Source organism: Pyrus communis, chromosome 14, assembly GCF_041283825.1.
Source record: "Pyrus communis isolate YQ-2024b chromosome 14, ASM4128382v1, whole genome shotgun sequence".
Taxonomy (NCBI): Eukaryota; Viridiplantae; Streptophyta; class Magnoliopsida; order Rosales; family Rosaceae; genus Pyrus; species Pyrus communis.
Window position 1 is genome coordinate 6,190,387 of NC_142578.1, and position 13,994 is coordinate 6,204,380.

Sequence of the window (13,994 nt, forward strand, 5' to 3'; positions counted from 1 at the left end):
ACCGTGAGTCTGGCTCTGATACTAAATTGTCACATCCCGGTCTCCCGCCTTGAGGATATTGTCCGCTTTGGCATTCCTGGCCTGGACTATGTCGCAGCCACCCAGCTACCGCACGGTTTTGTTCTTGTGGCCGTGTGTTAGTCCGCAGACCACATCTCCCACCACAAAAGGCCTCCTCAAAGGGTACCACCAGGCATGTACATATAAGGCCCAAAGACCAAGCCCTCACGGGCGATGTGGGATACTACATACATTGTTAACGACTCTTTCTATAAAATAAAATAAAAATTAATTAAAGTAATTCCTCATTATTAGAACAAATAGTAATAAAACTTATGTTTTGAAAACAAACGTACCAAAAATTCAAATGTACAAAAAACTAAATATACTAAAAATTCAAATGTATCAAAAAGCCAAATGGACCAAAAATTCAAATGTACAAAGTAATTAAATGTACCATTATAAGCAAACGTACCTAATAATGAGTTTTGTTACATTCTATTTAATTTACTAAAATAAATGTTTCAATAAAAAATAAAAAAAATCTTAAATCATCATAATAAGAGATGCATAAAAATAGGAGAAAAAAGGGAATGCTAACGTGATTAGACTTCTAATGAAATAAAATTAAAGTACCAAAATTGTAGGGAAAATGTTTAATCAAATTTGTCAAAGGAATGGATGTTTAGTCTATGACATTTAAAAACGAGTCGTCTAATTCAAAACGTCCCTACACACATTTTTACTTCTCATATACTCTTTTTAATTTCCACGCGTCAGATTGATTGAATTGAATAAAATCATGAAATCAATGAACAAAAATTAACAGAGGTGTGTGAGAGGTAAAAATACATGTGTGAATAAACCTATCTTAAAAAAAACTAATGCATGTATGTATAATACTCTTTTATATCATGTTGTTTGATTATTTATAATATTCAGAGAAATGGAAATGTGGAAGGGAAAAGACGAGCTAGGGTGTTGTTTTGGATCCTCAAAGGGTTCATATCATGTTTACCCAAAAAAAAAAAAAAAAGGGTTCATATCATTTATCCACCAATGTAAAACGAGATATGTGCTCAATTAACAACCCAGATTTCATATAAAATGAAACAAGATCTTCCACATACATATCTAATAAGCAGTCCTGGCGCTTTCATTACCTAAAATGCATTAGTGTTGTAAAAATGCATGATAAATATGAATGTCTACTATGTAGTGGGAGTAGTAGGTAAAGGTTTAATGGGTGTAGTATGTGAAGGCATTAAGTGAGTGTGGTAGATATTGATTTAACATTTTGCCTATTCATTTGCCTATATAAGAAAGACCAATGTGTAAGAAGAGAAGACAACATCAAAAAGAGGAGAGAATAGAGAGTTATCTTTGTACTCCTATTATTCCAGATAATGAATCAAATCACCATTGCTACCCTAAGGACGTACTCCAATCACACTGGCTGTAGAGGAACCTCGTAAATTTTGTGTCTTATTTCATTTATTCCAATCCACATATACCGTTGATTTTACAACACGTTATCAACGCGAGAAGCTCTCGTGTTAGTGGAAAGCACAACGCCACAAATCCGGTGAAGCACTACTTACCTCTCACCTCTGTCAGCTGGAATCTCACAGATAAGAAAATCTTTTCATTTCATCTTCAAATCACTGTACTACTGATTTTCTTGAAGCAACTATATATCTTTTTGTATGACTGTATATCATCCTTTGCAGAAGTAGAAGGGTACATACTCAAAATTTGTAGAAAATCTGATAGCCATTTAAACAGCCTCTGAACTCTAACTTGCTGACCTCGGATTGAAATATTTTCTTCTTGAAAGTTGTTCGTCCGCCCAATACCTATAACATATCAAATTTTCAGAAAATTCCAACAGTGCGATCGTTGCAGATGTCTAAAACACCAACTCAGTTTCCAATTTCGCAGAAAACTGGACAGCCATATTATGAGTATCGAAACTTCATTTTTGGTAGTTCAAATTGAAACTGTTTCGTCACGAAAGTTGTTCGGTATCCTCTTATCCATATCATATTAAAATTTGAACTAAATCTAACGGTTTGATTTTCTCATAAGTTGCAGACACTACTCTTGACTCCAAAAATTATGAGAACCGTTTCGACCCTTTCGAAACTCATCGGAGAAGGAACACCAATTGAGACTTATTGTTACTATTACTTCCTGAGTGGAATTGGATCCCATCCCGATCCATTTTGTGGAGATCCTAGGGATCCCCACATCTTAGTCGTTCATCGTATATTGTGCAGTCATAAATCATTTGATTTTTTTTATTTGAAATTTAACACAAATAGTATCTGACGAAAACTAACCGCACGATGTACGATGAACGGCTAGGATGTGGAAATCCCTAGGATCCCCACAAAGTGGATCCGGAGAGGATCTTTTTTCTTCCTGAGTAACTAAAAGGACTTAGAGTTGTGAAAATAAAAATAAAATAAAAGAGATGAAACAAAAGGAAGTGGCATACAAAGAAAAAAAAAAAAAAAATGAATAGGCAAGATGTTAAATCAACACTTACCACACTCACTTAATGCCTTCACCTACTACACCCATTAAGCTTTGACCTACTACTCCCACTACATGGGGGACATCTATATTTACCTTGTATTTTTGCAACACTCCCCTTTGGATGACCATATGTCAATATTGACTGCCTCGATAAAATTTTGATATGTTTTGGATGCTCCTTCTGATAACTATCTCCCCCTGATTTCAAATTCTTTAGGTTGATGCGTGTCAATGCAATATTTGAAATCAGGGGGAGATACTCATCAAGGGTAGCATCCAAACATATCAAGATTTTAATGAGGTAGTCAATATTGAGATATGGCTATCCAATGGGAAGTGTTGTAAAAATGCATGGTAAATATGGATGTCCACTATGTAGTGTGAGTAGTAGGTAAAGGCTTAATGAGTTTAGTAGTTGAAGACATTAAGTGAGTGTGGTAGGTATTGATTTAACATCTTGCCTATTCATTTGCCTATATAAGGAAGGCCAAAGTGTGAGAAGAGGAGACGACATCAAAGAGAGGAATAAGAGAGGAGAGAATAGAGAGAGTTATCTTTGTACTCCTATTATTCCAGATAATGAATGAAAAGGAACCTCCAGTCACATTGATTGTAAAGGAACCTCATAAATATTGTGTCTTATTTCATTTATGCCATTATACACATACCGCCGATTTTATAGCAATTAGACTTAATTAACTAACTACATACAATTATGTGTCTAAATATCCCATGCGTGTAGTCATTGGAGAGATGTAAGATACGTTATTGAGCAAAACTTGTGACATGGTATACTTTCTCCGCTGAAAGGTTCCCTTTTTTGTTCCACTCAACGATGTCCCATCTAGTTGAGGAATTATGAGAGGAAAAAGCCAAAAAAGATCCAGGAAAAGAAGGAAATGATACAATTATGCATATACTTTTTACGTGGACTACTAGTAATCCCCCTTTAATAATGTTGATGAACAAAGGGAATCTATACCCCAAACGCCCACCCAACATGAAGTCCCGAAACTCATTCATTAGCATAATCTATGAAGCTGATTCAAAGGCCTTATAAGTTAAACATGCAGACTTATTGCACAAATAAAACCTTAATTAAACAAGCTTTTAGCTCTTAATTTTCTTCTCGTGCGGTCGAGGTTTAATAAAAATAAAAACCCAATAATTTGGCTGCTATTGATGTCATGTTGAATTGCATGAATTTGATCTCGCTGACTGACTGTCTCTGATGAACCCAGAATTAGATTTCTTCAGTCCCAGGTTTTTGTGTACTGGGAGCATGTTAATCCTTTTAGCTTTTGTTAAAAATTTGCAAGCAGGTGAAAAGCAAAGTTAGCTTAGCCTGAAAAATAAAAGTAACCAATAAACACTAATCAATCTCCCCATAACTTTTTAAAAGTCACCTTCTCCCATATGAAGTAAAATATAAAGAGTATGATGAATCTTAATTACCAAATTAACCCCATTTCACCCACTATATAAACCAGTGGTTGCAAATGCCTTACGGTCAGGCAGATGAAAACCTACCCCATTTTTTCTGAGATTGTCTTTTGAGCTAGCTCTTCCTCATTAGAATTACCTCGTACTCCACCCTTTTCTTAGGTTGAATTTATAACCTCCAAATGGATCCAATCAAGTTACTGAAGTTCCAAGCAGTCCACAAACACAAGAAACACCATCATCCTTTGAGCAATTTCGTCCTTCAATTTTTTACTGCATTAACTTGCAGTTTATTCTGTTTTAGCCCTTTGTGGCTTCCCTATGTATCTTCTTCCATGAAGGTCTTTGTCCGCGTTACCATCCCTAAAATCAGTTCAGTATTCTTGAGCTCCAAGTTTGTGTTCATTCTAGGGAATCTCATTGTTGTTGCCCTTATAGGAGAATCCAAAATCTTTTCAACAGGGACTTCGCCATCTAATATTGTTGACCAATACGAAAGTATGAAAAGGATCCAAAGCCAGCAGAGCTCTTCAGGCCACCAAGAAAGGGAACTCAAGACCTTGAATACTCTTTTGGTTGAAGAAAGGGTAGTGCTGAAGAGGACTTGTGGAGATCTATTAGAAGCTGTAGATGAGAAAGGATCGGTTGGAGAAAGTGAGGAAGTAATGGAGGAGGTGAAAGAGGATTTAGATGAAGATGAAGATGATGATGATGATAATGATGATGATGAGCTTAATTTACCTGATGATGATCAAAAACTAAACCAAAGAGCTGATGATTTGATTGCAAGGGTTAATGAGAGGAGGAGGTTTGAACTGCTATTCGTAACTGATGGCCTTTAGTAGCAAAGAATAGTTGTAAGTTTTAAAGTAGATGTGCGTAGGCCAGTGGTCAGGCAGTGTGTGCTACCACTTGCACTTGAAATCTAATTTTGTTCTAGATGCGTATATTAGAGTTGTTTAGATATCGTTTTGCATAAAAGAGTAGAAGAAGTAATCTTATTGTTATGCATCTGTGATCAATAAAATTGGTATGTTAAAAGTGCCGTTCTTTTGAGGCCCAAAGACTTTTGCCTTTTCTTCTTCTTTAATGGACATCCCTCTATTTTCCCTAATTAAGGTTTTACGTGAGAAGAGACTTAATTCATCTTGTAGTTTAATGGAAAACTAACCAAAACCCCCTAAAAACTTTCCTTTTAATCATAAGGACAAAACAATTCAATAATACCCAAAATGGGCATGAAAAAGAAGATAAGGGAAAAAACATTTCAAGGATATCACATGCAAAAACAAAAATTGGGCTCTAGGAGACAAAACCATACAGCAAATTCACGTGCAAAAGGAGACAAGCAAGTTCACATGCAAAGCAAAAGTCAGACCACGTTTCAGAAACAGTGCTGACAATTTCAGCAACAGTAGAAGCATAGTGACAAAGGACAAGTACCAAGGAGATGTCCACACCATTTATTTATAATTTTAATGCCATTGTATCCTCATTCAGTCTATATAAGTGGAGTTCCATTCATTGTAAAAAACACCTCAATATCTCAATACCTGAACACCATACTCTCATCATATACTCACACCATCTTCATACTCTCAAGCATCTGTAGTCTTCATAGCATCCTTTGTAAACATTTCTTTGTAAGCACTTCTCTTGTAAACATTCTATATATCAATAAAAGTTCAAGTGTATTTATTCAAGTAATCTCCAAGTCTTAGTAAGTTTTCTTTTCTTTCTTTAGTGTGTTTGTTTAATTAGAATTCTACTCCAAAACAGGAAAACACTATTGTAGTTATACTATTAACTTGCTAAACTGACGATCATACTTTATTCAAGCACTCTGTTATAGTTGAATGTTTGCTACACAAATAACTGGACATTAACTAGGATACCTTTGAGTTCTTCGTACCTCTGAGTTTAGTCATTAAGGCCTTATACCTGTATTGTGAGTGGTCGTCATGTTGAAACATGTCGAGTTCCATGTGCAAGGTTTTATGTCTAGTTGTTATAATGGCCATCCAACTATTTATTCGGGCCTGCTTAGCGAATCTGGTATCAAAACTAAGTTTAGAATTTTAATAATATAATTATAATAGTAAAATACCTTGAAGACGGAATTCATTAACATAACTGATATCACACTTGTTTAATTTGTATGAACAACAGATATTATTGTCCTTTTAGAACTTGTCGACCACAACCAACAAGTATTTATTGTCTGAGGCACCCAACTATAATTAGCATAAAGAAAAGATTATCACATATACCCAAAAGAATTAGCAGGACTTTGAAGAAGCAAAAGTTTTATCTTGATTATCTTGAACATCCTTCATTTATTCATAAATATGATAACACAGAAGTGTAGCATAAAGTTTTAGAAGCAAAAAGAGCAACATATCAAACTTTAGAGACCTTGAGAGAAGAAAGATAGTTTCTAAGAAGCCAGTTAGCCGTAACTTTAGAGAAATGTAGACTATAGTTTATGATCGATTACCTTAATTTAGAAATTAGTGAACCTTCAAAAAGAAAAATAACCTTAGACCAAAATAGTTTAGTTTGTTATTTTCCATTAAGAAAGCATAATCATATTTTACATAGTGAAGAAAATCCACAAGTCAATAGTATTGTAGATCTTATTATTAGTCAAGCAGAAAATATAAAATTAGAAAATAATAAGTATAATCATTTGTTAAACCACTTGTTAGAGTATTTTCAGAAAAATTCCATAAAAACAATTAGACAAAATTTAGATTATATTACATCTCAGTTAGAAGATAATAATTAAAAATATTCAAAGGTTTCCTAGTAAAAGAGAGATAAAAGAGCTTGTTGACCTCATAAATAATAAGCCGAAGCAAGTAGAACTTAGATCACTAGAAATAGTTGAGCAGTTAAAATTAGAAGTTCAAAAAATTCAATTAGTGCAAAAGGAGTTGAGTGAACAAGTAGATAAGTTGCATAATAAAAATAGATAAATTATTAGTTTAATGACTGATTCTAGAACTAGCAGATAATATATCCAAGTTTTGAAAGAAAGTAGTAAGCTAGATAAAGAACCAGTAGGTTTAACAGATTTTTCAACACAAGTAGCCAGTAGTAATATTCCCATTAGACAAAATAATTTAATTATTCAATTAGGTTTAAGTTCGGTTGAGAAATTAGATCAAGTTGAAGAACAAATAACAGAAATAAATCAAGTTTTACATAACACATCTTCATCACTTCCACCATCTTTGTTAGATAAATTAGAAAATTTAACTTTAAGTGCAAATAATAATATTAGAAGACCTAAGCTAAATCCTTTTGATAACCGAAAATGGAACTCTTTAGGAAAAAAAGAAAGAAGTAGTTAGAGCTGAAAATATTTATCCAAATGAAGAAGAAGCACAAGAATTCATTAGAAGAGGTTTTGAGAGAACACAGAAAAATAAATATAATTTGTATCAATTAGGTTTATTTGAAAATAGAAGTAGAATTATAAATAGCATCAGTCAACATAAAGTTAGTTATATTGATAAAGAAGTTACACTTAATTTAATTAGTAAATAAGTAGTTACTCATTTGAGAAAATCACAATTCAGTCAGATTCACATAGGAACAATATTAATTGGAATAACATGATTAACCAGAGTACGAGTAAGCATAAAAGCTTTAGTATATATATATATGATGACAGATGAGATAATCACCAATAAGCAGCAATTGTAACAGCTGAAGTAGACTAAAATTCAAACTTACCAATCATATGATGTGTTCCAAATTATATTATGACAATTAATGAATTTAGTAAATATATTAAAGTAAACATAAGATGTAACATCCCACATCGCCCAGGGGAGTGATCCTTAAATGTATATTCTCATCCCTACTTAGCACGAGGCCTTTTGGGAGCTCACTGGCTTCGGGTTCCGTAGGAACTCCGAAGTTAAGCGAGAAGGAGGCTAGAGCAATCCCATGATGGGTGACCCACTGGGAAGTTGCTTGTGAGTTTCCAAAAACAAAACCGTGAGGGAATGGTAAGCCCAAAGCGGACAATATCGTGCTACGGTGGTGGAACGGGCCCGGGAAGTGGTGCCACCCGGGTCGGGATGTGACATAAGAACAAAAAATTATAACATGAAATGAGATTATAAAAATTTGTGTATTAACTTAATGTATATTGGTAAAGTGTCTAATAGATATAATCATAAGTTTAATTTAAAATTTCAAATTTTAATTCAAACATTTGGTAGTAAACATGTAAATATGATAGAAGCAAAATCAGTAGATAATAACTTTTTAGAAGAAACTCAGTGGATATTACCTAACTTACAAGTAGGAAGAAATAGACAACCAAATAAGGTACAACTATATGAAACTAGTACAGGTCAAGCAACAATTAGGTTTAGTAATTACAAACAACTAGAAAAAATAGAAGAGGATGAAACTGAGATCGAAAATGAGAGTATTCATATGGCTTTTGATAATTTAAATATATTGAGCAAAATTTTGATCATATTGTAAATAAGCTTATAAAAGATATTAATCATTTAGATGAAGAACAATATTTAGAAAAATATAAGACATATGATTTAGGACTACACAGAATTTCAGATGAAGAGATGAAAATTTTATTTTTAGAAATAGGAGTATAACATATTTTAGAATCAAAAGAATATAATACTTTATTAAAATTGAAAGAAGAATGTAATCCATCAGAAGAAAGTAGTACATCAGGAATAGAAAATCCAGGATACATAAGTAGAACTAATAAACAATTTTTGAGACCAACAAATGAACAATATAATGAAAAAGCAAAAGTAGATTACATAGAAGAAAGTATGATAAGACCACCTAGAAAAAATAAGATTCCATATTTGAGAGGGTTAGAACAAATTAATATAGCAAATAATATATTAAACTTAGATAATGTAGATCCACAATATTGGGAAAGAACGATTGAGAGATGGGAAAAAGGTTGCGTACATACGGCATTAATGTTAGATTTTAGTAATTCACAAAATATGTTAGATTACTTTGAGCATATTTTAGATGTTTTAGTTTTTTATTATTTTCTGTCATGAAAAGTTCAAAATCCAGAACAGTATCAGGCAGCCAAAATACATTTTAATATTGATGGTTTTGTTACTTTGATTAAACAAGAATTTTTAGATCATAATAGGTTAGATGACAGAAGCAAACAAGAACAAATAAGAGCAATTATGAATTTAGAACAGTTACAGATTTGTGATTTACAATATATAGCTGAGTATACTATAGATTTCTTTAAATATTTAGGAAGAACATGTAGAATTAGTGCTATTAATTTATTAGATACTTATATGACAAAAATAAAAGGACCAATAGATGAAAAGATTTGAAATGAATGGGAAAAGCATCCGAAGAAAAATGATATTGCAATAGGACCTAGAATTCAACATTTATATGACATACTTAAACAGGAGCGTAGTCAAATAAAAACTAAGAGACAGATTAGGAAACAATTTTACATGACTTGTTAAAATATAGATTTACCACAACAATATGGTTGTTATAAGAAAAATAAGCATAAGAAAGTATACAACAGAAATATAAGTCATATAAACTCTACAGACAGCATAAGAATTTCAGAACAAAACCTTCAAGAACATATTGGAAGAGAAAATATATTCCAAAACACTTTAGAAAAAGAAGTGGTAGACCTTGGATTAGAAAATATAAAGTATCAAAATATAAGAGTAGCTATAAATGTTATTCATGTGGAGAAGTTAGACAGATTAGACCTAAATGTCCAAAATTAGGTAAACAGCCGAGAGAAAAAGTACATTTAATGGAGTTGTTTAAGTTAGAAGAAAATGAAGATATTAAGTCAATATACAGTTTAGATGATTTAAGTGATAATGAGAGTATTTATAGTATAGAAAGTATAAATGTCACATCCCGGTCCGGGGTCGATCACTTTCCGGGTCCACTCCACCACCGTAGCACGATATTGTCCGCTTTGCGCTTACCATTCCCTCACGGTTTTGTTTTTGGAAACTCACGAGCAACTTCCCATTGGGTCACCCATCATGGGATTGCTCTAGCCCCCTTCTCGCTTAACTTCGGAGTTCCTACGGAACCCGAAGCCAGTGAGCTCCCAAAAGGCCTCGTGCTAGGTAAGGATAGGAATATACATTTAAGGATCACTCCCCTGGGCGATGTGGGATGTCATAATCCACCCCCCTTAGGGGCCCGACGTCCTCGTCGGCACACATGCGACCAGGGTTAGGCTCTGATACCAATTTGTCACATCCCGGCCCGGGGTGGATCACTTCCCGGGCCCACTCCACCACCGTAGCACGATATTGTCCGCTTTGGGCTTACCATTCCCTCACGGTTTTGTTTTTGGGAACTCACGAGCAACTTCCCAGTGGGTTACCCATCATGGGATTGCTCTAACCCTCTTCTCGCTTAACTTCGGAGTTCCTACGGAACCCGAAACCAGTGAGCTCCCAAAAGGCCTCGTGCTAGGTAAGGATGGGAATATACATTCAAGGATCACTCCCCTGGGCGATGTGGGATGTCATAATTGTCACATCCCGGCCCGGGGCGGATCACTTCCCGGGCCCGCTCCACCACCGCAGCACAATATTGTCCGCTTTGGGCTTACCATTCCCTTACGGTTTTATTTTTGGGAACTCATGAGCAACTTCCCAGTGGGTCACCCATCATGGGATTGCTCTAGCCCCCTTCTCGCTTAACTTCGGAGTTCCTACGGAACCCGAAGCTAGTGAGCTCCCAAAAGGCCTCGTGCTAGGTAAGGATGGGAATATACATTTAAGGATCACTCCCCTGGGCGATGTGGGATGTCATAATCCACCCCGCTTAAGTGTATATTCACATCTCTACCTAACACGAGGCCTTTTGGGAGCTCACTGGCTTCGGGTTCCGTAGGAACTTCGAAGTTAAGCGAGAAGGGGGCTAGAGCAATCCCATGATGGGTGACCCACTGGGAAGTTGCTCGTGAGTTCCCAAAAACAAAACCGTGAGGGAATGGTAAGCCCAAAGCGGACAATATCGTGCCACGGTGGTGGAGCGGGCCCGGGAAGTGGTCCCGCCCGGGCCGGGATGTGACAATTGGTATCAGAGCCAATCCCTGGCCAGAAGTGTGCCGACGACGACGTCGGGCCCCTAAGGGGGGTGGATTGTGACATCCCACATCGCCCAGGGGAGTGATCCTTATATGTATATTCTCATCCTTACCTAGCACGAGGCCTTTTGGGAGCTTACTGGCTTCGGGTTCCGTAGGAACTCCGAAGTTAAGCGAGAAAGGGGCTAGAGCAATCCCATGATGGGTGACCCACTGGGAAGTTGCTCGTGAGTTCCCAAAAACAAAACCGTGAGGGAATGGTAAGCCCAAAGCGGACAATATCGTACTATGGTGGTGGAGCGGGCCCGAAAAGTGATCCGCCCAGGGGCGGGATGTGACAAATTATCGTGCCGACGAGGACGTCGGGCCCCTAAGGGGGGTGGATTGTAACATCCCACATCGCCCAGGGAAGCGATCCTTAAATGTATATTCACATCTCTACCTAACACGAGGCCTTTTGGGAGCTCACTGGCTTCGGGTTCCCTAGGAACTTCGAAGTTAAGCGAGAAGGGGGCTAGAGCAATCCCATGATGGGTGACCCACTGGGAAGTTGCTCGTGAGTTCCCAAAAACAAAACCGTAAGGTAATGGTAAGCCCAAAGCGGACAATATCGTGCTACGGTGGTGGAGCGGGCCCGGGAAGTGGTCCCGCCCGGGCCGGGATGTGACATTTGGTATCAGAGCCAATCCCTGGCCGGAAATGTGCCGACGAGGACGTCGGGCCCCTAAGGGGGGTGGATTGTGACATCCCACATCGCCTAGGGGAGTGATCCTTATATGTATATTCTCATCCTTACCTAGCACGAGGCCTTTTGGGAGTTCACTGGCTTCAGGTTCCGTAGGAACTCCGAAGTTAAGCGAGAAAGGGGCTAGAGTAATCCCATGATGGGTGACCCACTGGGAAGTTGCTCGTGAGTTCCCAAAAACAAAACCGTGAGGGAATGGTAAGCCCAAAGCGGACAATATCGTACTACGGTGGTAGAGCGGGCCCGGAAAGTGATCCGCCCCGGGACGGGATGTGACAAATTGGTATCTGAGCCTAACCCTGGTCGCATGTGTGCCGACGAGGACGTCGGGCCCCTAAGGGGGGTGGATTGTAACATCCCACATCGCCCAGGGAAGCGATCTTTAAATGTATATTCACATCTCTACCTAACACGAGGCCTTTTGGGAGCTCACTGGCTTCGGGTTCCGTAGGAATTTCGAAGTTAAGCGAGAAGGGGGCTAGAGCAATCCCATGATGGGTGACCCACTGGGAAGTTGCTCGTGAGTTCCCAAAAACAAAACCGTGAGGGAATGGTAAGCCCAAAGCGGACAATATCGTGCTACGGTGGTGGAGCGGGCCCGGGAAGTGATCCGCCCCGGGCCGGGATGTGACAAATAATTGTGACATCCCACATCGCCCAGGGGAGTGATCCTTATATGTATATTCCCATCCTTACCTAGCACGAGGCCTTTTGGGAGCTCACTGGCTTCGGGTTCCGTAGGAACTCCGAAGTTAAGCGAGAAAGGGGCTAGAGCAATCCCATGATGGGTGACCCACTGGGAAGTTGCTCATGAGTTCCCAAAAACAAAACCGTGAGGGAATGGTAAGCCCAAAGCGGACAATATCGTACTACGGTGGTGGAGCGGGCCCGGAAAGTGATCCGCCCCAGGGCGGGATGTTACAAATTGGTATCAGAGCCTAACCCTGGTCGCATGTGTGCTTACGAGGACGTCGGGCCCCTAAGGGGGGTGGATTGTAACATCCCACATCGCCCAGGGAAGCGATCCTTAAATGTATATTCACATCTCTACCTAACACGAGGCCTTTTGGGAGCTCACTGGCTTCGGGTTCCGTAAGAACTTCGAAGTTAAGCGAGAAGGGGGCTAGAGCAATCCCATGATGGGTGACCCACTGGGAAGTTGCTCGTGAGTTCCCAAAAACAAAACCGTGAGGGAATGGTAAGCCAAAAGCGGACAATATCGTGCTACAGTGGTGGAGCGGGCCCGGGAAGTGATCCGCCCCGGGCCGGGATGTGACAAATAATTGTGACATCCCACATCGCCCAGGGGAGTGATCCTTATATGTATATTCCCATCCTTACCTAGCACGAGGCCTTTTGGGAGCTCACTGGCTTCGGGTTCCGTAGGAACTCCGAAGTTAAGCGAGAAAGGGGTTAGAGCAATCCCATGATGGGTGATCCACTAAGAAGTTGCTCGTGAGTTCCCAAAAACAAAACCGTGAGGGAATGGTAAGCTCAAAGCGGACAATATCGTACTACGGTGGTGGAGCGGGTCCGGAAAGTGATCCGCCCCGGGGCGGGATGTGACAATTTGGTATCAGAGCCTATCCTTGGCCGGAAATGTGCCGACGAGGACGTCGGACCCCTAAGGGGGGTGGATTGTAACATCCCACATCGCCCAATGAAGCGATCCTTAAATGTATATTCACATCTCTACCTAACACGAGGCCTTTTGGGAGCTCACTGGCTTCGGGTTCCGTAGGAACTTCGAAGTTAAGCGAGAAGGGGGCTAGAGCAATCCCATGATGGGTGACCCACTGGGAAGTTGCTCGTGAGTTCCCAAAAACAAAACCGTGAGGAAATGGTAAGCCCAAAGCGGACAATATCGTGCTACGGTGGTGGAGCGGGCCCGGGAAGTGGTCCCACCCGGGCCGGGATGTGACAATAAATATGATAAATTCAAATTCTGAAGATTCAAGTAGCACAAATAGTGATTTAGAAGAGTATATGTGTGCATTCATAGAAGAGCAACATGAATAAGAATATAAATACATTAATTTAGGTTGGCCAGAAAAATGTCATAAGTGTACCAAATTAGTTGCAAGTAAATATTATAATACATATTCAATATTATGTGAAAAGTGTTATAGTAATAGGTTATTAGAAATTAAT

The 13,994-nt window shown here is 38.5% G+C and overlaps 1 protein-coding gene across 1 annotated transcript; it reads left to right on the forward strand.

The window, feature by feature from the left end:
• The first annotated feature begins 4,035 nt into the window (after positions 1 to 4,035).
• On the forward strand, positions 4,036 to 5,048 carry LOC148691139 (uncharacterized). The gene has a single exon (XM_088683789.1). The coding sequence runs from the start codon at positions 4,167 to 4,169 to the stop codon at positions 4,824 to 4,826; it is 660 nt and encodes a 219-aa protein (XP_088539915.1). The 5' UTR covers positions 4,036 to 4,166; the 3' UTR covers positions 4,827 to 5,048.
• Positions 5,049 to 13,994: the final 8,946 nt, after the last annotated feature.